This window comes from Crocodylus siamensis, chromosome 8 (assembly GCF_052110815.1).
Source record: "Crocodylus siamensis isolate JL-2025a chromosome 8, ASM5211081v1, whole genome shotgun sequence".
Lineage (NCBI taxonomy): Eukaryota > Metazoa > Chordata > Crocodylia > Crocodylidae > Crocodylus > Crocodylus siamensis.
In genome coordinates, this window is record NC_143402.1 from 52,289,526 (window position 1) to 52,312,709 (window position 23,184).

The window sequence follows — 23,184 nt, forward strand, 5'->3', positions numbered from 1 at the left end:
GCGCGACCCGCCCCCCCCGCCGGGATTTCAGGAAAGGTGGGCGGGACCGGTCGGGGAACAAATCGGATTCCGATTGCTCGAAGCGCCGGCCGTCTAGCCAAACCAGCCAATGGGCGGCGTGGTTTCGGGCTTTCCCTCTTCCCTTTGCTCCCCCCGCGGGAGGGAGACGTTTCAGGCTGCCCCAGTGGCTGGCGGAAGGGAATATAAAGATGGCGGAAAATTTAAAAGGTGAGCGGGGTTGGGGTAGTCGGTCAGTGTGTGTGGTGTGCGGTGGCACGGCGCGGCTGTGGGGAGCGGCACCGCGTCGGGGGTGGCAGGGTGGGAACAGTCCGGAGGGAGGAGGCGCCACCGAGCAGTGAGTTGCCTCCCCTCCTTTTCCGCGCGCAAGCCGGCGGCGACCGTTAAAGGGGGGGCCGCGACTGTTGTGGCCTGCACATGCGCAGAAGGTCGAGGAACCCGCATGCCCAATGTGGGAGAGCTCCCCCCATTGCAACCCCCCCCTCATGGCGGGGGTTGGGGTGGGGAGAGCAAGAGGGGCCCACCGTGTTAGAAGCCCCTGGTTGGGGGTGTTAGGGATGGGCAGTGGTTTCTGCTGGGAATGGTCCCCTGCCACCTCCCATACTCATGCCAAGCTTTCCCCCCACACGTATAGATGCACAGGTTGCCCCCACACATACAGAAGCAGGGTTGTGCCAACCACCATGTTCCATGTGAGCTGATGTCCTCCCCCAAGTCATGTAGGGTTATGCCAAGTCCTGCCACTTGTACTATGATGTGGTGTGACATGACCCCACGACCCCATTTGAACCCTAGCCCTTTCCTTACCTGCCAGCAGGGTTATAACAGGGGTCAGTGTTTCATGCTGTAACGCGCTCTCCCCGGCCTCCCCCACAACAAGTTCATGTGAACCCCCTTCCCCTCATGGCATGACCCCCCCTTGCATGTCATTTGACTGGGTCACAGCAACCCCCTGCTCCTCATGACATGAGCTTCACTGTCCCCAACAGGGTCATACGGACCCCTTGCCCCTCCTAACACAATTCCTCCTGCTTCCCCACCAGGGTCACATCAGCGCTCTGCCCTTCATGATGGCTTTAAGCCCTTCATGATGTGACGCCTCCCCCACCTTTTGACAGGATTATGCCAACCCCCTACCCTTCATGACATGACCTTTACACTTGATAGGGTCATACGAACACCCTACCTCTCATGGGGCAACACTCACAGGGTGCTAAGCTGCTCCTCACTCATACCAACCCATTGTCCCTCATGATGTTCTCCTAGCCTCTATCTGCAGTGTCACATGAAGCCCCTGCCCTGCCTGACTTCTGCTATGCCTATGCTGACACCTCCCCAACCAGCCCATGTCAACTACATACCCTTCATGTTGTGCCCCCCTGACAAGATCATGCCAAGCCCCTGTCCCTCAGGGAGTGAATCATGTTCACCTCCCTACCCTGTGCCCATCAGTGAGCTCTTTCTGACACCTGGTGACAGGCCTGATGGGTTCCTGCTGCTCCCCCTTGCTAGGGATAGTGGAAGACCCAGCCCCACTTAAGCCAACTTGTGCCAGGTACCTCCAGCCCCTGACACAGGCCTTGACACACAAATGAAACCCCTGGCTAACTGACACCCACCACCCCCAAAATGCCTGGCACCAGGTGACAACCCCCTCCCCCACACTCATGTCAACCCCTGGTACCAGGTAACAGCCCTCTCCCTTTGGCATCAAGTGACTGCCTCTCCATACTCAGGCCAACCCCTTGCACTGCGTAACAACTTCCTCCCCACAACTCACGTACCAGATGACAGTCTTGCCCCCCAGCTCATGCCAACCCCTAGCAGTGGGTGGGAGCTTCACCCCCCCCGCCACACTCATACCAACCCCAATTCCCTCCCTTTCATTTTCCTTCTTGCCATGTTCAGGGGAAGTGAAAGATAAACTGTCCCCGCCTCCATCCATTCCTATACAGATGCACCCTCCCAACCTAAAAGTTGCCCCTCATGGGGGCAGGGTCCCTGGTCTTCCACCTGAGAGACCTCTCAGGGGAGTAAGTAAGTTCCATGTGCCCCCTTGGCAAAATAAACTGAGGTCCACCAAGCCTGGGGTCAGAAATAAAGGGGACCTGGGTGCCTGGGTTCTTTTCCAGCTCTGGGAAGGGAATAAGGGTCCAGTGGGTTGGAAGCCTGGATGTCTGGGTTCCTTTCTGGTTCTGGGAAAGAAATGGGGGTTCTGGTGGAGCATGGGTTTGGAGCCCAGACACCTGGGTTCTCTACTGTTTTTTCAAAGGGAGTGGAGGTCTGGTAGACTGGAGATCGGGAGCCAGGGCCCCCAGCCCCCCTCAATTGTGTGGTGTCCCCTGCAGGCTGCTCAGTGTACTGCAAGTCATCATGGGTGCAGCTGCAGGACCTGTGCCGCCTGGCCAAGGTGGTATGTCCCGACCTGGGTGTCACTCGTCGCAACCTCAGCCACTTTGAGGTGGAGTACCTGTGTGACTACAAGCGTGTGCGGGTGAGTGTCTTTCCACAGCCCTCTGGTACCCTCATGTGCACCGGTACCTCCATGGGTCCCCAGTACCACCCCCACAGCCATGGATCTCCCATCCAGTTCCCGTGACCTCCCACCCCATAGCCTGACACCCCACCTCTCAATTAATTCCCTACCCCAGAGGCCATGGTACCTTCATGGTCCCATGATATCCCTGCTGTTCCCCCTGGTACTCTCACAGCTCCCCATAGTTCCCTCATGACCCCCTGGTACCTCCCATGTCCCCCAGTACCACCACTACTCCCATGGCCCTGCTATACCTCCCATGGTCCCCTCATCTGCCTTGTTATGCCCCATAACTCCCCTGTATCCCTCAGTTCCCCCCGGCCCCTCTGAAATCCCCCACAGCCTTCCCAAGCACCCCCACAGCCCTCCTATATCTCCATGAACCCCCTATACCCATCTTGGTCCCCTAGAACCCCACTGTCTCCCTCTCTATGTCCTACACTCACCCAGAACCCTCTCTACAGCCCCTGTTCTAATATCTCCACCTGTTGAGTGGAGGTAGGAGCTAGGACACCTGGGTTCCATAGGCGGGGCAAGGTGTGGTCAGTTGGCCTAGTAGTATTGGGGTATTAGGATAGAGTCTAGGGAGGGGTCTGGGAGCCCTGAAACTTGGGTTCCATGGGCAGGGATGAAATCAGCGGGGATCAGGAGCTTGGATGCTTGACTTCCATAGGCAGGGATGAAGTCCAGCAGCACAGGTACCTGGACACCTGGGTCAAGACGAAGTCCAGAGAGAGGGCTGTGAGCCTGGACAGCTGCATTTCCTGGGCCTTAGTCTTGGGGGTGATGCCAGACACCTGGGTTCCATGGGCATGGATAAGTCCAGGAAGGTTCATTAGGGGCAGGTTCTGTCAGACCAACCTGATTGCCTTCTATGATCAGATCACAAAATCATTGGACACAGGTGTCACGGTAGATGTAGTCTTTCTGGACTTCAGGAAGGCCTTTGACACTGTCTCCCACCCCATTCTCATTAAAAAGCTAGGCAACTGTGGCATTGATGCCTACATGGTCAGATGGGTTGCAAACTGGCTGAGGGACTGCATCCAGAGAGTGGTGGTAGACGAGTCATATTTTACCTGGAGGGATGTGGGCAGTGGAGTCCCCCAGGGCTCAGTCTTTGGGCCTGCACTGTTCAATTTTTTTTATTAGTGACTTGGGCGAGGGTGTGAAAAGCACCCTGTTCATATTCACTGATGACACCAAGAACTGGGGTGAGGTGGGCACGCTAGAAGGGAGGGACAGGATACAGCTGGACCTGGACAGGTTACAGGGCTGGGCGAATGAGAATAGGATGGGATTCACTACTGACAAGTGCAGGGTACTGCACTTGGGCAGTAAGAACCAGCAGCATACCTATAGGCTGGGGAACTCCCTTCTCGAAAGCACAGTGGCAGAAAGAGATCTTGGAGTCATTATTGATTCCAAAATGAACATGGGACGCCAATATGAGGACGCGATCAGTAAGGCCAACCGCACCTTGTTATGTATCCACAGATGCATCACAAGTAGGGCCAAGGAGGTGATCCTTCCCCTCTATGCGACACTGGTCAGGCCACAGTTAGAGTACTATGTCCAGTTCTGGACGCCGCACTTGAAGAGAGATGTGGCCAGCACTAAGAGGGTCCAGAGGAGGGCCACTCGCATGATCCGGGGACAGCAGGGCAGACCCTATGAAGAGAGGCTACGGGACCTGAACCTGTTCAGCCTTCACAAGAGAAGGCTGAGAGGGGACCTGGTGGCTGTCTATAAACTTATTAGCGGGGACCAGTGGGGAATGGGAGAAACCCTGTTCGCCCGAGCACCTTCCGGAGTAACAAGGAATAATGGCCACAAGTTGCTTGAGAGTAGATTCAGGCTGGAAATTAGAAGGTACTACTTCACAGTCATGGCGGTTAGGATCTGGAACCAACTTCCAAGGGAAGTGGTGCTGGCTCCTACCTTGGGGGTCTTTAAGAGGAGCCCAGTATTCTCTCCTGCCCAGGGCAGGGGGTCGGACTTGAAGATCTACTTAGGTCCCTTCTGACCGTACATCTGTGAATCTATGAAGGTGTACCTGGGTTCTGTGGGCGAGGTTATCAAATAAAAACCTAGGATTCCAAACTAGCCTAAGGGATTAACATGTTTGATAAGTGATAGAAAGGCTTTATTTACTGCAAGTATTCCAAGTCAAATGAACCCAAACCAAAAGCAAAGTCCTGTAATTAGTTATAAGGTGATGATTTCTCACCAAACAGGCGACAAGAGAGATGATCTGTTGCTTCCAGCTTCTTGAGATGGCTGGGGCGCAGCAGCAGTTCTTGTCAGAGAGCTCTTTCATTCTTGAAGCGTGCGCTGTTAGCTATTCCACTTCTTTCTTATACCCTTAGTCCAGCATCTTCAAAACAGTCACGTAGTTGTGTAAATCAAGAGAGATTCCCAAGCAGTAATTGTCAGGAAAATCCTGTTAATCAAACTGCTCATTATTGGTTATCAGAAAGTTCCAATTTGAATTAATTAAATTTCTCAGTGACAAGAGGTTATCCATTTCTACTAAGTTTGGAACATATCAAGAAACTGATTAACAACCAGGAAAAACCCAAGGTTTTGGGGAGTGTCCTTGGAAAATCAAGGGAACCACTAGACAAAACAAAAGTAAATCAAGAGGAAACAGCAAAACAGAAATAAATCAGGAGGAGACATCCATCACATGTGGAGAATGACTCTCCTGTACATAGCATGAGTTAATTGCAAGAGAAGTATTTATCATACTAATTAATCAAGGATAGACATTTCACATGGTTACATACCAGACAACTAGGAGCCTGCTTAAAGTCATCATGAATATAGTAAGATAAGCTGGAAGTGATACCTCATTGTTTCTTGTCAGATGGCCTAGTCATGAACTTCCATCCTCTTGCACTAGTTAGCATCAGTATTTTGTATTTTAACTTTTGTGCGTAGACCCTAGCTTAGCATGAGTTTCAGTCATCAGCAGGGATGAAGTTAAGGAGGGTGGACTGGCAGCATGGACACATGAGTTTCATAGTTGTTAGGGTCTGGAAGTGACCTGATAGATCATTGGGTCCAACCCCCCTGCACTTGGGCAGGAAAGACTACTGGGATCAGGTGACCCCAGCAAGATAGGTGTCAAGACGCTTTTGGCAGATCACCAGGGTGGGTGACTGTACCATCTCTGGAGAGAACCTGTTCCAAACCCTTGGTACTCAAGAGAACCTGATCCAAACCCTTGGCACTTGACTTGTAAAGCTTTTCCTTATGTCTGTTGTGAAGTAATCCCCAATCTGTTTGTGCCCATTATTTCTTGTCCTCCCCTGGGGGGTCTTGGTGAACAGATGCTCCCCAGACCCTAATGTGTATGCCCTTGATATACTTATAGGCTGCCACCAAGTCCCTTCTGAGTCTTCCCTTCTCCAGGCTGAACAGTCGTAAGTCTTTCAGCCTCTCCTCATATGACCTGGTCTCTAGGCCTCTTACCATGCACGTGGCCCTTCTTTGGATTCTCTCGAGCTTCTCCACATTCTTCCTGAAGTGTGACACCCAGAACTGGATGGAGTACTCCAGTTGTGGTCTCACCAAGGCCGAGTACTATGGGAGGATGACATCCTTAGTTTTGCTCAAGATGCCTTGGTAGATGTATGCCAGCGTTTGATTAGTTCTGCCAGTTACAGCATCATATGGGTGGCTCGTGTTCATGTTCATTTTGTTGTCTATCACGACACAGGTTCAGATGTGGTGCTGGCAAGCATAGCACTGCCAAACCTGTAAGTGTATTGTGGATTATTTCTCCCTAGATGGAGCACCTAAATGTCATCAGGTTGAGGTTCGGCCACCTCGCAAGTCTGTCCAGGCTGGCCTGTATTGCCAGCCTGTCTTTGATCTTGACCACACTCCCCATAGTTTGGTGTCATCCGCAAACTTTGCCAGTTTGTTTTTAATATCTGAATCCAAATCATTGATGAACATATTGAAAAGCACTGATCCAAGTACTGAACCCTGAGGGATGCCACTGGTCATCCTCTGCCATGATGACTCAGTTCTGTCAATCAATACTCTCTGGGTCCTACCACAGACCCAGTTACCTAGGCACCGGCCCATTAAGTAGTTGAGGCTACATTCTTCCAATTTTTTCATGAGGACTTCATAGGAGACTAGGTCAAAGGCCTTTTTGAAGTCCAGGTATATGACATCAACCTCATTTCCCCTATCCAGGTTGTGAATTACCTGATTGTGGAAGGAAATGACGTTGGTCTGGCATGACCTGTCTGTAATTAAGCCATGTTGGCTATCCTTCAGAATACTGCCTTCTGCTAGCCTGTCTATAATGGATTCTTTGATCAAATAGATTCTTTATCAAAGAAGCCATTCTTAACAGGCTGGCTGATTGCATCACCCTGAGGGATAGCCAGCACGGGTTTGTCGTGGGTCGGTCTTGCTTGACTAATCTGGGATCCTGTGACCCCAGCTGACTTCCTGCCCTTTGGGCGGGGGGCTGGACTCAATGATCTTCTGAGGTCCCTTCCAGCCCTAATGTCTATGAAATCTATGAAAATCTCAGTTCCTTCTACGACCAGGTGACCTATCACCTGGACAAAGGAGAAGAGATTGATGTTGTATATCTTGACTTTAAAAAAGCCTTTGATCTGGTATCCTGTGATCACCTCTTAGTAAAACACCTCTGACTGTGGCCTTGATCACACCACAATCTGCTGGCTGGGCAATTGGCTCTGTGGTAGGACCCAGACGGTGGTGGTTGATGGAAGTCAATCGTTGTGGTGCCGTGTGACCAGCGGGGTCCCCCTGGCCTCTGTCCTTGGGCCTATACTATTTAACATCTTAATTAATGATTTGGACATTGGTATCAGAAGCGGATTGGCCAAGTTTGCTGATGACACCAAACTCTGGGGTAAAGCGTCCACACCTGAACACAGGAGGGTGATCCAGGCTGACCTTGACAGGCTCAGGAAATGGGTGGACGAGAGCCTGGTGGTGTTTAACACTGAAAAATGCAACATTCTCCATCTTGGGAAGAAACACCTGCAGCATCCTTATAGGCTCGGCAGTGCTACGCTGGCTAACACTATGGATGAAAGGAACTTGGGGGTCATGATTGACTACAAGATGAATATGAGCCTGCAATGTGATACTGCTGCTAGTAAAGCAAGCAAAATGCTTGCTTGCAGCCACAGATACTTCTCAAGTAAATCCCAGGATGTCATCTTCCCATTGTACTCGACCTTTGTGAGGCCGCAGCTGGAGTACTGTGTCCAGTTTTGGGCTCCACAATTCAAAAAGGATGTGGAGAAGTTTGAGAGGGTGCAGAGAAGAGCCACATGCATGATCAGAGGTCAGGAAAGCAGACCTTATGAAGAGAGGCTGAGAGCCATGGGACTCTTCAGCCTTGAAAAGCACAGGCTCAGGGGTGATCTGGTGGCCACCTATAAGTTCATCAGGGGTGCTTACCAGGATCTGAGGGAACGTCTGTTCACTAGAGCGCCCCAAGGGATGACAAGCTCAAACGGTCACAAACTTCTCCATAACCATTTCAGGCTGGACATAAGGAAGAACTTCTTTACTGTCTGAGCGCCCAAGGTTTGGAACAGATTGCTGCCAGAGGTGGTCCAAGCACCTACTCTGAACGCCTTCAGAAGACATCTGGATGTTTATCTTGCTGGGATCCTATGATTCCTGCTGACTTCCTGCCCATGGGGCAGGGGGCTGGACTCGATCTTTCAAGGTCCCTTACAGCCCTAATGTCTATGAAATCTATGAAATCATTTTCTCCAGGGATTAAGGTCAAACTGATTGGCTTGTAATTTCCCAGGTCCTCCTTTCTCCCGTTCTTAAAGATAGGCACCACATTGGCCTTCTTCCAATCTTCTGGGACCTCTCCCAAGCGCCACGAGTCTTCAAATAACTTTACCATAGGTCGCATGGTGTCGGCTAGTTCTTTTAGCACCCTTGGGTGTAGTTCATCTGGTCCTGCTGACTTGTAGATATTTAGCCTTTGTAGGTGCTCCTGCACAATATCTATGCTATGAAAGGGTGATCAGTCACCCCCACCTTGATCATCATCCTGTATCCTGTCAAGCAGGCTAACATCCTTGGACTGGTGCAATACCTATGTGAAGTATTCATTCAGGAGTTTGGTTTTGTTTTTAGAGTCAGTTATCAGCCATTCTATTTCATATGCTTCCTGTTATTTTTTCTCTGACTTCCTACATATCTAAAGAAGGACTTCTTCTTGTCCTTGATTCTGGTTACCAATCTGTATTTGTTTTGTGGTTTTGTAGTCCTGATCTGCTCTCTACAAGTGTGAAGGGTGAAGCAGGTGCCCAGCCATCTGGGTTTCCTGGGTCTAGGTCTTGTGGGGATGTGCCTGGATGCTTGTGTTTCATGGGTCTGGATTAGGTGCCCAGATGCTTGGATCCCATGGGTGGACGTGAAGTCAAGGTGGCAGGGATGCCTGGATCCCTGGGTTCTGTGATGAAGGGGTGAAGTCTGGGGATGGGCTTGGGAGCCTGGATTCCACAGGCTTAGGTCTGGGTCAGGGAGTGCCCAGATCCCTGGGTTCCATGGGCTGAAGTTAAGTCAAGGGTGGGAAGGGGGACCTGCCTAGACACCTGGATTTTGTTGGTAGGGACAAAGCCCAGGGAGGGGACTGGGAGGCTGGATGCCTGGGTCCTCATTCCTCTCTGACCCATGGCGGGCGCTGGGTGGGGCTGCATCTTGTGCTCCCATACAGGAAGAGGAATTCTACCTGGTGAAGTGGCGAGGCTACCCTGAGTCGGAGAGCACGTGGGAGCCCCGCAAAAACCTGCACTGCCCCGGTGTCCTAAAGCAGTTTCACCAGGACCTGGAGGCAGCACTACAGCGCTGGTCCCCGCCTGGCCGGCCCTGGAGGCCTCCACTCCGTGGCCTGGAGCCCCTTGTGGCTGCCTACCTGCTGCAGAAGGCCAAGCAGCGGCGAGCCTTGTGGCGCTGGGAGTGCCAGCTCAATGCCAAGCGTAGCCACCGTGGCCGCATCACTGTGGAGAACGAGGTGGACCTGGATGGTCCCCCCCGGGACTTCATCTACATCAACGAGTACAAGGTGGGGGCTGGCATCACCCTCACCCAGGTGGCCGTGGGATGTGAGTGCCAGGACTGCTTGGCCCAGCCGGCTGGCGGATGCTGCCCCGGTGCTTCACGCCACCGCTTTGCCTACAACGAGCAAGGGCAGGTGCGGGTGCGGGCTGGGCTGCCCATCTACGAGTGCAATGCCCGGTGCCGCTGTGGCCCTGACTGCCCCAACCGTGTGGTGCAGAAAGGCATTCGCTATGACTTGTGCATCTTCCGTACTAACAACGGCCGGGGCTGGGGCGTGCGCACGCTTGAGAAGATCCGCAAGAACACTTTTGTCATGGAGTACGTTGGCGAGGTAGGGCCCTGCCCAGCAGGCAGCTGACCCTGGGGAGGGACTGCAGGGGAGGACAGGGAATGGCTGAGTGAAATACAGAGGGGTGGCTGGGTCTAGGGGAGCAGGGGAATGGCTGAAAATAATGCCACGGATGGCTGGCTCTAGGGAGGAGCTTGGGAATGGGTGAGTGTAACACTTGTGGTGGCTACCTGTGGGCAGGAGCAGGGGAATGTGTAAGGGTAACACCTGGGGTGGCTGGCTCTGGGGAGGAGCTGGGCGAATGGTTGAGTCTCATACTCAGGGCTGCTGGCTATGGGGGTGGGGAACCGGGGGTGGGGGTGGGGCAGCTGAGTAAGTCTAAGGGCCACTAGCTTTGGGGAGGAATGGCGGGGGGGAGCAGGGAACGGCTGAGTGTAATGCTGGGGGCGGCTGACTCTGGGGAACAGCTGAAGGAATGGCTGAGTTTGAGGCATAGGGCAGCTGAGTATGAGGAAGAACAGGAGGCAGGGAACAGCTGAGTGTAATGTTGGAGGCAGCTGGTTCTGGGGAGGAACCAAGGGTAATAGGTGAGTGTAACACTAGAGGTAGCCAGCTCATGGGGTTGGCAGGGGGAATGGCTGAGTAGAACCCTGCCCAGGGAGGGCTTGTAAGATGCTGCCATACAGCTAGCCCTGGGGAATGATTGATTATAACAACCCAGGTAACGAATTAAGCCTGACACAGAGGTGCAGCCAGCTCTGGGGTGGGGCAGCAGGAGACCAGCCAAGTATAACACTACTGTGAAAGGCTAATTTGTGCCCAGCTATGTGGTGGGCAGCAGCTGCATGTAATGCCCTCCCCCCCCCCAAGATCATTACATCGGAGGAGGCAGAGAGGCGGGGGCAGATCTATGACCGCCAGGGGGCCACATACCTCTTTGACCTGGACTACGTAGAGGACGTCTACACCGTGGATGCTGCCTACTATGGCAACATATCCCACTTCGTCAACCACAGCGTGAGCCCCAGGCCAGGGAGGAAGGGCTAGGGTTTGGTCAGGGAAACTGGAAACTGTGGGGCGGGGTCTGGGGTGGAGGCTGGGTGGGTCTGGGGGATGGATAGGGGCTGGGGTAGAGTCTGAGAGATGTAGGGGTATCTTGGGGGTTCTGGGGGCTGTCGGGGGGGGGCTGCGGGAAGAGATTTGGGGTAGAGCCTGGAGAGTTTGGGGTCTGAGAAGGTTCTGACATGGAGTCTGAGTGATGTAGGGGGTGTGTTGGGGAGCTAGGGGGGGCTGTTGGGGGTTCTGGGGCTGCAGGGATAGTCTGGGGTGGAATCTGAAGGGTCTGGGGGATGTAGGGATGCCTTTGGGGATTCTGAGGGCTGTGGGGAGGGGTCTGAGGTGGAAGTTGGGGGTGTAAGGGCTGTATGGGGGTGGGGGTCTGGGATGTAGTCTGGGGAGGTGTAGGGGTGTCTTGGGAGTTCTGGGGGCTGAAGGGAGGTCTGGGATGGAGACTGGATCGGTGAGGGCTCTGAGTTGTGGGTCCATGCTGACTCTCCTGCCCTCCGCAGTGTGACCCCAACCTGCAGGTGTACAATGTGTTCATTGACAACCTAGATGAGCGCCTGCCACGCATTGCACTCTTCGCCACCCGGCTCATCCGTGCCGGCGAGGAGCTCACTTTTGACTACAACATGCACGGTCTGTGCCCACAGGCCTGGGGGGTGGGCAGGACACAGCTGGGGGAGGCACAGAGCCAGCAGGGGTAGGATATGGTCACTGGGGAGGAACCTGGGGCTAAGTGGTACAGGGCACATCAGGAGGACAAGACGTTGTTGGGGGTGGGGCATGGAGTGAAGTGGGGGGGACAGAATACAGCCATGGTCCTGGGCATGATGGGGCCAGGACATAGCTGGGGGGTGGGGTGGAGAGCAAGACCCACTTCGGGGGTGGGGCATGGGCTTGGGGAGGGCAGGACATGGCCTTGGGGTGGGAGGGCATAGGACTGGGGGGGGCAGTACAGCTGGGGGAGAGCATGGGGCTGGCATGGTAGGGGGCAGGACATAGCCCAGCAGGGGCAGATCTGTCCTGGAGGGGTTCTGTTGTGGGGCTTGGGGGTTGCCTAGGGCCCATGGGTAGGCCTGGGGGGGTATAGAGTTCTCCCCAATACTGACCCCCCCCCCATTTGCCCCTTTCCCCTCTTGCAGTAGACCCAGTGGATGCAGAAAGCACACGCATGGACTCGAACCTGGGGCTAGCCGGGGGCCTGGCTGGGTCCCCCAAGAAGCGCCCGCGCATCGAATGCAAGTGCGGGGCACCTGCCTGTCGCAAGTACCTCTTTTAGCCCCCCCCCCCCTCGAGCCAGCTGCAGTGGCACCCATGTACTCTGCCCATGTTGCAGGGGACGGTGGCACATTATGTGTAGCCGTTTCTGGGCTGCCCCCTCCCTCACCAGAGCCAGATGCACAGCGGTGCCATGACTAGAGGTCTCCGCAGAGCCAGCTGCTGCTTGGTCTATCATGAACTGGTCCTGGCATTATAACGCAGCTGGTCTTTGGCCACCTCAGAACCAGCCACATCTCAGGACCTGTTCCAGCACCAGCTGTTATATGGGGCTGTTTCTTAGCCACACCCAGAGAGCCTGGGTCCTATGCAAACTGATTCAATTGTGGGGGGGGACCATGGGCAGAATGGGGGATTGTTATATGCAGCTATCCTTCAGAAGCAGTTGCATCTTGGGAACCATTCTGGTGCAGCTGTTACACATGGCTACTTAATACACCTCCCCAGAGCTAGTTGCATCTCAGGACCCATTAGCAGCAGCTGTTATATAGGGCTGTTTCTTAGCCATGCCCCAAGAGCCAACTGCATCCTGCTCCTATGCAAACTGTCCCAGTCTGTGAAGGTAGAGTTTGTTATATGCAGCCATTCCTCAGCCACCCCAGAACCAGCTGCATCTTGGGAAAAATCACAGCCCAGACTTAAGTCACTGTTGATTTTCCCCTGCCCCAAGCTGCATCTCAGGAACTGTTCTAGGACTGGCTGTTATATGCAGCTGTTTCTTAGCCACCGTGGGGCAAAGCCGGCTGTATTTCAGCCCAATGCAAACTTGCCATGCAGAGGGATTTGTGAGCAGGAGGGGGAAGAGGGTATTACATGTCACCAGTACTTGACCACTTCCCACAAGAACCAACCACATTTTAAGTGCCACTCTAGTGCTGGCTGTTCTATGCAGATGTTTCTTAGTCACCACAGAGCCAGTTGCACCTCAATCCTTCCTGCCCTCCCTCCCTCCTCACCCCCACATACCTGGGTCTGGCTGGTTATAGGGGCTTCCCCCCAAAAAAAGCCTTTACTTGAAGCAGGCACCCTGAGGTGCCCCTTTTAATTGCTCCATTTAAAAAAAATGTGATTTTGGGGTAACTTGCATATTTTTTCAAGGAGAAATTAACTGTATGGGACGGGGGGCCATTGGTAACAGGGGAATTAGATGATTTTTGGATTCCGGACCCCACCCTGGCCTGTCTCTGTGATGTTGCTGGGGGAGTGGAATAGAACCCTTGAAGCGGGTAACAGAGGTGCTGGAGATGGTGGGAATGGTTTGGGGCTGGTAACCCCTGTCCCCAGAACTATCTGCATCTCTGAACTCTGCCACATGGATTCAGTCTTTTGGGAGGGGGTACAAGAATGGGAGGTCTTGCCCTCCCTACCCAAAATGGACAGGCATATCCCAACACACATCTTTTACTTATACCTAGGGCAAATGCCAGCCCCACTGCCTTCCAGTCCAGGGTGAGAAGGGGTGCATAGGCTGCTACCCCCCCCCCAGTGGGGTAGTTAAACCAGGTGGGGTAACACTATGCATCTCTCCCCCCCATGCAGAGGCCAGATGCAGCTAGTGCTGGTGTGAAGCAGGTTAAGACAGCAATGCAGGAGGGCAAGGGAGTGTGGAGGAGGACAGTTTTGAGTTGGGCATGAGATTCAAGTGTCTGGGTCCCCTGTCAGTTCCTGGTGGTGTATAGGGGGTTAAGTACAATGCCACCATCTGACAGGAGGAAGCCAGACAGGAAACACTATGCCACTGTCTGCTAGCAGGGGGAACTCTGCAAGCCCGACCCCTTTAAGAGCTGGCAGAGATGGGTGGGGTAGGGGAGTGGGACAGGAAGCAAGGGCCTGGTCCCTAGTCACAGTATGGCTGAGAAGAATTGGGCTTTATAAGGAGAAAGTTGTCCTGTTTTGTTCCAGAAGCAGGCATTTGGGACAGGAAAGGCGGTATTCAGGACAAGTGGGTGTGGCTACACATGCTCTCAGCTCTAGGATATTGTGCAGGTTGCATCCCACTGGCCTTCAGTGCTATCACCCAAGACAGGAAGTGGGTGTGCCCTGGGTAGGAAAACATTCAGGACAGGAAGTGGGTACATCCAAGACAGAAAATAGCTACAACTCATGATACCAGCTGATAACCTGCCTGCAGGTGTCTTCAGGATATACTCCCTCAGGTCAGGCAGTGGGTACATCTGGGACAGGCAGCAGATACATTCAGAACAGGCAGGGGGTAGTTCCAGGACCAGAAGTAGCTACATCTACTTGTAGCACCAGATAATGACCTGGTCACGACCATTCCTTCATGGATCAGTCATTGGGAACAGGCAGGGGGCACATCCAGGACCAGAAGTAGCTACTTCTGCTTGCAATACCAGACGATGAGCTGGCCATGGGCATCCCATCATAGGCTGCAATCATTCAGGACAGGATGTGGATTCATTCAGGACAGGAAGTGGCTACTTCTGCTCACGGCGCCAGACGATGACCTGGCCGCGAGCATCACTGGAAGCTAGCAGGCTCTCGTCGCAGTTGAAGCTGACGCCCAGCACCGGGGCACCATGGCCCTGCAACTTGTTCACTACAGCCCGGCTTGAGCGCTCCACATCGAAGAAGTACACACATGCATCCTCACTGCCTGTCACTGCAGGGCCATGGCATGAGGCAGGATCAGGGCTGTGTTCTCCACAGCAACGCTGCCTTCTCCCACTTGCTCACCCAAGTAGGGGAGGAGAGAGGCCTGGGAATGATGTACAGGCCCCAGGGAATTCTGGGAATATTGTCCCCACCCTCCCCACCACAAGGAGGGTCTGGGGGTGGGCCCTGTCCTTTGCCCATGGCATTCTGGGAAAGGTACTGGCTGCAGGGGATAATAGGATTGATCTAGTGCCCAAGAGAAGTTGGAATTAACTACAACTCCAAGGTATGCTAGGAAAGGCCAACCCTAGGAGATGATGGAATTGACAACCGCCACCGTCCCCCGAGGCAGGGAGGAGATTGACCCCCACACCCTAAGGCATAATGGGATTAAATCTCAACCCAGAGAATGCTAGGAAGGCCTATCTCCAGGGCATGATGGGACTGACTTGCCCTTGGGGATAATAGGATTGACCCATTACCCCCAAGGCATATTGAGGAGCCCTAGCTACAAGGGATGCTGGGATTGGTCCCCTGGCGTCTGGGCATGCTGGGTGCATCAGTGTCTGCACCTCCCTGCAGCATACTGGGAAGGTGTGGGAGAAGACTTACCAACACAGGCCCCCTGGCGGAAAGACATGAGAGGGCAGAAGATGGAGCGCACGGGCTGAGTCCCCTGTGCCACTGGAAAGCTGCGCTTCAGCTGCAGCCCCCCCTCAGTATCCACCACCCTATTGGAGGCAGGGGGCACAGGGGTGGGGAGGGGTGGGGTGTGGAGCCCCCTCCATATGCTCTGCTGCTCTCTTCAGCCGCCCCCCCACAAAAAAAACCAAACAAACCCAAAACCCTCCCCAGGCCCCTGCTGGCCCTCACACAGCCTGCCACCCCAGCTACAGTCCCCCTTTCCCCCCCAGCCCTTTCCCTGCACCCAAGTCCTGTCCCTCCAGCCAGGGAACCTGCCACAGACTCCCCCAATCCAAGCTCCTCACTCCATAGTCTGACCCTCCCCAGCCCATCCTCCCACCTCAGAGCCTGCCAGCCAGTGACCCTCTTCCATCCATCCCCCTCCCCACTGGTACCGGTAGAGCAGCAGGCGAGCACCAGGGCCACGGGCGCTGACCAGCACTGAGGGGTCTCGAGCCTCACGGCTGATCCAGGACCGAGCTGAGATGCTGGTCACGGCTGCACCACCCCCCAACATCAGTCGCTTTGCCTTTGTCAGCTTCCCTGGTGGGAGCACAGCAAGGTGAGACTGGGACCTCCACTGTCTCTCCAAACCCCGCAGCCCCTCCTCTACAGCTCAGTGTCTCCCACCCCCTTCCTACAACTCCCCAATGTCTTGCAGTGCCCTCCCTCCAACACCATGGCCCCACCCTCACCTCTGGGCCCTGACCCTCTCCCTCATGCCTCCACCCATCCCCAACACCCCTCTAACCACCATGGGGGAGGTACATTGGTTTCAAGGGGGGAGGAACTGCGAAAGGGGGTTTGGAGTGGGGGATGAGGCATGACTGAGGTACTTTTTAGGACTTGTTGGTTTAGGAAGGCTATGGAGAGGCTCGGAGGGTGGGTCTGGGGAGGTGGAGAGGTCTGGGGGTCTCTCACCAGTTGCCACATCGAAGAGGAAGGAGCAGATGGCACCACGGTCATCACCAGCCCACAGCAGGCGCCCAGGTGCGTCAAAGCAGAGGGACAGCACCCGCCCACCCAAACGAGCTGAGCCTCCCCGTGCTGTTTTCCCAGTTGAGATGTTCAGTACATGCAGTCCCTGGCGCCCATTCCCCACCTGCCAGGGGAGAGGGGGTTAAGAGGTTGAGATGTGCCCAGTTCTTCGTGGGGGAGATGGGACAGGACAGGGTGTCTGTCCATTCCCCACCCCCAGGATGTGCCCAGCTCTGGGGGATAATGGCCCAATCTAAGAGGCCAGAATACACTCAGCTCTGGGGTATGGTAGCTCAGTTTAACAGCCTGGGATGTGCTCAACTCAAGAGGTTAAATGACAGAATCTAACAGCCCAGGATGCACCCAGCTTTGGGGTGGAATAGGGGATAATAGCTGGGTCTAACAGGCCAGATGCACCCAGCTCTGGGTTGTGGGGGGATGCGGGGTACAGCTAGATATTGGGGACTAATAGCTCAGTCTAACAGCCCAGGATGCACCCAACTCTGGGGTGGAACAGGGAATAATGGCTGGGTATAACAACCCAGGATGTGTTCAACTCTTGGGGGAAACAGCTGAGTCTATCAGCCTGGGATGCACCTTGGTCTGAGGCAGGCCCAGCACTTACCACAGTGAGGTTGTTGTTGAGGGGCTGGAAGACGCAGCAGAGCAGGGGGGCGCCGTCAGGATCAGGAACCTCGCGCACACAGCGCCCGTCACTGGGGGCCCAGATGCGCAGGGTTGTGTCCAGTGAGGCTGAGACCAGCAGGTCGTTGGACAGGGCCCAGGCAAAATCAGCCACGGGCCCACGGTGCCCACGCAGCACCCGCAGCACAGCTGGTGGCCCTGGTGCAAGGCGGCACACCGACAGCGTCCCATCCCATGAGCAGCAGGCCAGAAGGTGCCGATCGTCATGGGCAAACGCCACCTTTGGCACTGCCGTCAGATTGGGGCGGAAGTGAGGGGAACAGGCCTCCAGGTATCCCAGAATGCTCTGGGGAAGGTCCCCTACAACCCCAGAAGGTCCTGGGGATCAGCTTCCCATCCCCCCCAAATGCTATACTAGCATGCCCTGGGGATTGGCTCTTCCTCCCCATATCTCGCCATACCCTGGGACAGACATCCACTATCTCAGAATGCCCTGGGGCTTGGTTTCCATCCCCCAGGTATGCTGGGGCAGCACCCTCTATATTGCAGAATACCTTGGGGTCTGGTTCCTCCCATACCAGGTATTCCAGCATACCCTGGACAGGGCTCCTCTGTTATTCTAGCATGCCCTGGGAATCAGTTTCCACCCCTAGGGAATCCAGTATGCCCTGAGGATTGGTTTCTCCCCCACCGGGATGGTTCCCTTGTATCCCAGCATGTCCTAGGAACTGGTTCCCCCCTCCTCATATCCCAGCATACCATAGGGCAGCCCTTCCCCCATAATACAAGCATGCCTCCAGGAAGTCCTTGTACTATCCCAGCATGTGCTGGGGATTAGTTTTCTCCCTACCAGGTATCCCAGAATGCCTTGGGACCAGTTTCCCCCACCCTCCTGCAAGTCCCCAACTATCCCAGCATGCCCTGGTCTTCCCCCATATAAAGCAAGCCCTGCTCCCCTGTCCCTTATCCTAGCATGCCCTTCCCTTCCCTGTATCCCAGCATGCTCAGCAGCAGAGCCCTCACCGGCTTGGTCAGCATGCTGGTCAAAGATGTGGTAGACACCAGCAAAAGCATAGTTCTCGCTCAGGGTTGTGTCCCCAGCCATGGCCCGGCTCGCCTCAGCTGCTGCTGTCGGCACTAGCCCCCCTGGTGGCCTGCACAGAAGTCAGGGATCCAAGCAGCTTCATAGCACTTCCATGCCCAAAAGAACCTAGTCATCCAGGCCCCCAGCAACTCTGCTCACACCCCACAGCCCCCACTCCTCTCCCAGAGAACCCAGGCATCCAGCTTACCTGTCGTCATGGGCAGCACGGTTCATCTGGGCCTGCAGCTGGTATGAGCCACGGCTGACGGAGCGCCGGTGCCCCCGTGCTCCCAGCACCCGTGCCTCCTCCTCGAAGTCCTGGGATGGGGAAAGGGGATTGTTACACTTGGCCATTGTACCCCAGAGCTAGGTGCAACTCACAGTCAACCATTCACCAGCTGTTCCACCCCACAGCTGGGTGCATCTTGGCCTTCCCCAGTGATGTTACCCAGCCACCCTTCCCCAGAGCTGGCTACACCTCTGTTCCAGGCCGAGTCCAGCTCTGGGGTGTTATACTCAGCCATTCCCCAGAGCTGGCTGCATAGCAGCATCTCAGAAGCCCTCCCCGGCTAGGGTTCTTCTCAGCCACCCCCCTGCCAACCCCAAGACCTGGCTGCCTCCAGCATTACACTTAGCTGGCTCTGGGGAGGAACCAAGGGTAATAGCTGTCTCCTGTGTTACACTCAGCTGTTTCCTGCCCTCCTCCTCCTCCCCAGAGTCAGCTGTCCTGAGCGTCACACAGCCATTCTGTTCCGCCCCCTCCCCCCACCTAGCAGTTGCTATGACTTATACTCAGCTACATCACTCCACTCCACTCCAGACCCAGCTGTTCCCCTCAACTTCTCCCCAGACTCATTTCCCCCACCCCCGATTTCCCTTAGAATCAGCTGCACCATGTAATACTCAGCTGTTCCCTATCCCCATGTTCCCCCAACACCTAGATGCCCTCAGTATCCCCAACTCTGCTCCCAGAACCAGCTGCCAGCACTGTTACTCAGCTATTCTTTATCCCCCTGCCTCACCCCCCCCATTCAGCTCTGTTCAGTATTATACTCAACTGTTCCCTATCCCCCTGTTCCACACAGACTCAGTGGCCACCACTGTCATACTCAGCTTTTTTCTCCCCACACTCAGCCACCCTAGGTGTTTCGGTAAGCCACCCCCTCCCAAACTCAGCTATCCCTACTGTTTTACTCTATTCTACCCAGACTAGGCCTCCCTCAGTGTTATCCCCCCTAGATCCAGCTGCCCTGGAAGTTTCACTCACCTCCCACTGCCTGCCCTAACTCAGCCACCCTATGCTTACCTCCATGCGGTCCAGGGTGGTGCGGCTGCCACGCACCAGGCTGTTGCTGTAGGCCCGGCAGCTGCTCTGCTCTGACAAGGGCCCGTAGCGTTGGGCCAAGAGCTGGGCACGCAACCGGAGGTATCGGCGCCGTGGTCCTGCCTCGAACCCAGCCTTGGCGTTCTCCCGCAGCAGCTGGCTCCGGCGCCGGATGTACTGGGTGCGGAACTGGGGGAACCCTGGTGTCCGGTAGGCGTTGTACCTGTAGGAGAGCTGGAGTTACATTTAGCTGTTCCCCTGTTATACCTGGCCATCTCCCTCAGAGCTGGCTGCAACCACTGTTATACTGGGCTGCTACCCCCCAGAGCTGGCCGCATTCTGGCCTATCACACCTAGCCATTCCCCCCAAGCAGGCGCAGCCACTGTTATACTGGGCTGTTCTTTCCTGAGCTAGTGGCAACTACTGTTCTACTGAGCTCTTCCTCCCCAGAGCTAGCCACATTCTGGCCTGTCGTACCCTGCTGCCACTCACCTCGCGTCAACAGCCAGCACCTGCTGCCACACAGCTGCCATGCCCCACCTTGCTGCAGGTGGGCACTCAGGTGAGCTGGGGGCAGGAAGGAAGGGGTTAACACCACAGGCGGGGCCTCACTTGGAGATGAGGGAGGGAGACAGGGTGGGACTCCCAAGGAAACAGGCTCCGCCCACCAAACCCCAAGCCCCCGCCCGTAAGTCACCCGCATAAGACCCGCACTTCCCAACTGCTCCTCGCTTTTGAAACCCACCCCCAACCTTTCCCTCTTCCCCAAATCCCGCCCTTTGCCATATGCCCTTCACTAAGCCTCGCTCCTTCCATGACCGTTCCCCTGCCAATGCCCGCCCCCACCAAGCCCCCTCACTGCCCCACCCCGCCAAGCCCCGCCCCTTACCTTAGGGCCCCGCCCCCCGCAGTGCCAAGGGAAGGGCGGGGCTCGTAAGGGGAGGGAGTTTGGGCAGACTGCTGCGATGGTTCGGGGCGCAAATCACTGCAGCGAGGGAAAATTCACTGCCGGCTCCTCCCAATGTACGCTGGCGGTGGGGAGAAGGGCGAGGAAAGGAGTCGATACCTGAGCGTCCCAGTCCCTCTCCCGGTGCCGCCGGCTCTAGAGGGTGGAACCAGCCTGGATCGAAGCTCCGCCCACCTAGCATCGCGCATGCGCCCGGGCTGGGAGGGTGGGCATCCTCCAGCTCCAGTCTACCTCTGACCCCTGTGTTTGAAGTGGGGGCGGGACCTGGGTTCGCTCCAGGATGCCTGGGTTCCCTTCGCAGTGACAGCCGGTACGCCTGTGCTCCCTTCCAGGGGGTGTTATAGAGACATTCGGTTGCTTGGAGTCCATGAGATAGTCAGGCTTGGCAGGGGAACGCAGATGTCCGGCTTGAAGCGAGGAGGGAAGATACCCTGTTCCCGCCCCCCCGCAGGTGACTCCTTGCACTCTCAATAGGGCAACTGCGGCTTTATTCCAAGATGGCGACGCCTACGATGTTTTTTTTCTTTCCTGCTTGCCCCCTCCCACTCTTGAATATGGCGGCACCCTTGTCACCTCTCCAAATAACCGCCCACATAGACTTCCTCTGCAGTCCTCTCATTCAAAGATGCTTTCTCACAAAGCCGACTTTTTCCCTTTTCCAAGATGGCGCTCCTCCACTGACTTCTCGCGATTTCTACCCCAGTCTACTTCTTTCTTATGACTCCACCCCCTTTCCCATTGGCTCAGTGGGGGCGGGGCCAAGCTGGCAGAGCGGGCTCTAATTGATTCCTTCCTGCCCAAGGGTGAGGAATTGCCTAGGGGCCGAGACTGCAGGATGGAGTGCATACTGGAATGACCCAGGCAAGGCTACGGAAAACAGTTTTGATTTTATTTAATTGTGGCTGGAAGCATCAAATCCCGGCCGCTTAGATATAGACGGTCTCCATGGACACGGTAACCAAGGCAACTGAGATATCTCAGGCCCCAGAGCATTTCGTCCCCTCTCCCGATGGAATGGTTTCACCCAGGATTCCCCCCCGCATTTTACCCTTTTGTGGTATCGATCAATCTGTGGGTAGTTTCATGGAGAATGGTCCCTTCTCCCTCCCTGCCAAAAAGAAATAATCTGCTGCAGTGGAATGGCCCGGAAATGGCTCTGCGTAGGAGCCGTCTCCTCCAGGGTAGCTTGCCCGCCAGTGCTGTAATGAATCTGCCCCTTCAAGAAAGCCCCCTCTTAGAGGAACTGTTTGTTCCAGGCTGGGCAGGATAAAGCATCCCCCCCCTCCCCGGTATACATGGAACATTTCATCCCCTCCTGCTGCTGTGGATGGATCGGTCCATTCACAACTCTAGCTAGGAGGATGGGGAGCAGCTCCTACCTTCCCTGCCTTGATAGAATGGTTTGGTTTCAGGATAGAATTCCCCCGTTTTTTTTCCCATTTTCCTCCATCATCTCCAAGCTCAGGTCTGTGGACTGTACCATTGCGACTGAGGTGTGGTGGGCCTGTGGAAGAGTGGACCAAACCATTCCACTCTGAATACAAGGGATAGGAGGAATTGGACAAGCCTATAGAACCCAGGTGTGGGTCTGCAGGGATATGGAACAGATTGGAAAATACCATTAACAAAAGAGGGGGGAGGTAAATTGGCTTGTACTACTGCATGGTCCGCATGGAGGGGGGGAGATGGAACATATTTCTGTAGCCAAGGGAGAAGAGATGGTACCATTATGATAGAAAAGTAAGCCTGGAAAGGACCTCAAGAGATTATCTACTGCAACAAGGGATTGCACATAATGGGTGGGGTACAAGAAAATGGAAAGTCTTATTGCAAAGGTCAGAGGGGGGGAACTTTGCACAGGGGCAGAAGGGAACGTACCATTAAGTGATCCATATACGGATAACAGCCCAGACTGGATTATTCCATAGCCCCTTGGCAGGGGAGGGAAGGAAATGGAATGTACCATTGTGTAGAACAGAATAGAATAAACAATGCCGGCAGTCCTTGACAATGAACAGCACTTACGATCTTTATAAATTTACACCCTGTTTGGAGGTTCTGACGTGGGTTTCGATTTTATGATGCTAGATACAGCTGCCTCAAGCTGGTAAATCCCTTGTGGTGGGGGGGAGGGAAGAGGTATAGGTGTGAGGGATCAATGCCCCCATAGCAAGGGAGGGATTGGGGCTGGGACTGGGGTGAGGTCGCTCCCACCACTGTGATGTAAAAATCATGGTTCATTTCTTTGGAGGCTCATTGAATAATAATCCTTAGGCACACATTGTTGGTGAGACAAAAGGTATATATTTGCAAATAGGGTCAGAGGGAGAAGACAAAAGATCAAAACCCTCTGCCCCCCCCCCCCAATCATTAGCAGGCTTTTATCCCCTCTCTTCTGGCACGTGTACAGAAGCAGGAACTTTTACAACTCATTTCCGGTTCATACAAACATGCATGTGAATACATCAGATCATGCATCCCATGTGTATTATAATTAACTACTTAAGTATGCGGGGCGGATAGGCTTAATATGTATTAGGTTATTGCGCTTGCCCAGAAAGGACTCGAGGTTATGAAGGGTTTAACTTCAAGGCTAAGATGGCAATTTACTCC

General features: G+C 54.8%; 2 protein-coding genes across 10 annotated transcripts; one reads left to right on the plus strand and one right to left on the minus strand.

The window, feature by feature from the left end:
- The first annotated feature begins 78 nt into the window (after positions 1-78).
- Positions 79-13,438, plus strand: SUV39H1 (SUV39H1 histone lysine methyltransferase). 2 transcript variants are annotated; one of them, XM_090060837.1, is made up of 6 exons: positions 79-228; positions 2,367-2,512; positions 9,300-9,974; positions 10,803-10,949; positions 11,501-11,630; positions 12,137-13,438. In XM_090060837.1, the coding sequence occupies exons 1-6, from the start codon at positions 210-212 to the stop codon at positions 12,271-12,273; spliced, it is 1,254 nt and encodes a 417-aa protein (XP_089916963.1). In that variant the 5' UTR covers positions 79-209; the 3' UTR covers positions 12,274-13,438. The 2 variants fall into 2 exon arrangements, with proteins under 2 accessions (XP_089916963.1, XP_089916964.1); XM_090060838.1 differs by lacking the exon at positions 79-228 and having other exon boundaries at positions 2,389-2,512; positions 8,104-9,974.
- WDR13 (WD repeat domain 13) lies at positions 4,681-21,968 on the minus strand. 8 transcript variants are annotated; one of them, XM_090060803.1, is made up of 11 exons: positions 21,951-21,968; positions 20,494-20,632; positions 20,097-20,171; positions 19,586-19,826; positions 18,488-18,597; positions 18,219-18,349; positions 17,176-17,483; positions 16,494-16,674; positions 15,968-16,115; positions 15,501-15,619; positions 13,281-14,895 (listed from the first exon to the last, which is right to left on the minus strand). In XM_090060803.1, exons 3-11 carry the CDS (start codon positions 20,135-20,137, stop codon positions 14,711-14,713), a joined length of 1,464 nt encoding a protein of 487 aa, XP_089916929.1. In that variant the 5' UTR covers positions 20,138-20,171; positions 20,494-20,632; positions 21,951-21,968; the 3' UTR covers positions 13,281-14,710. The 8 variants fall into 8 exon arrangements, with proteins under 8 accessions (XP_089916930.1, XP_089916929.1, XP_089916928.1 ...); XM_090060802.1 differs by lacking the exon at positions 21,951-21,968 and adding an exon at positions 20,836-21,583; XM_090060799.1 differs by lacking the exon at positions 21,951-21,968 and adding an exon at positions 20,836-21,583 and having other exon boundaries at positions 20,494-20,706.
- Between the last annotated feature and the right edge of the window lie 1,216 nt (positions 21,969-23,184).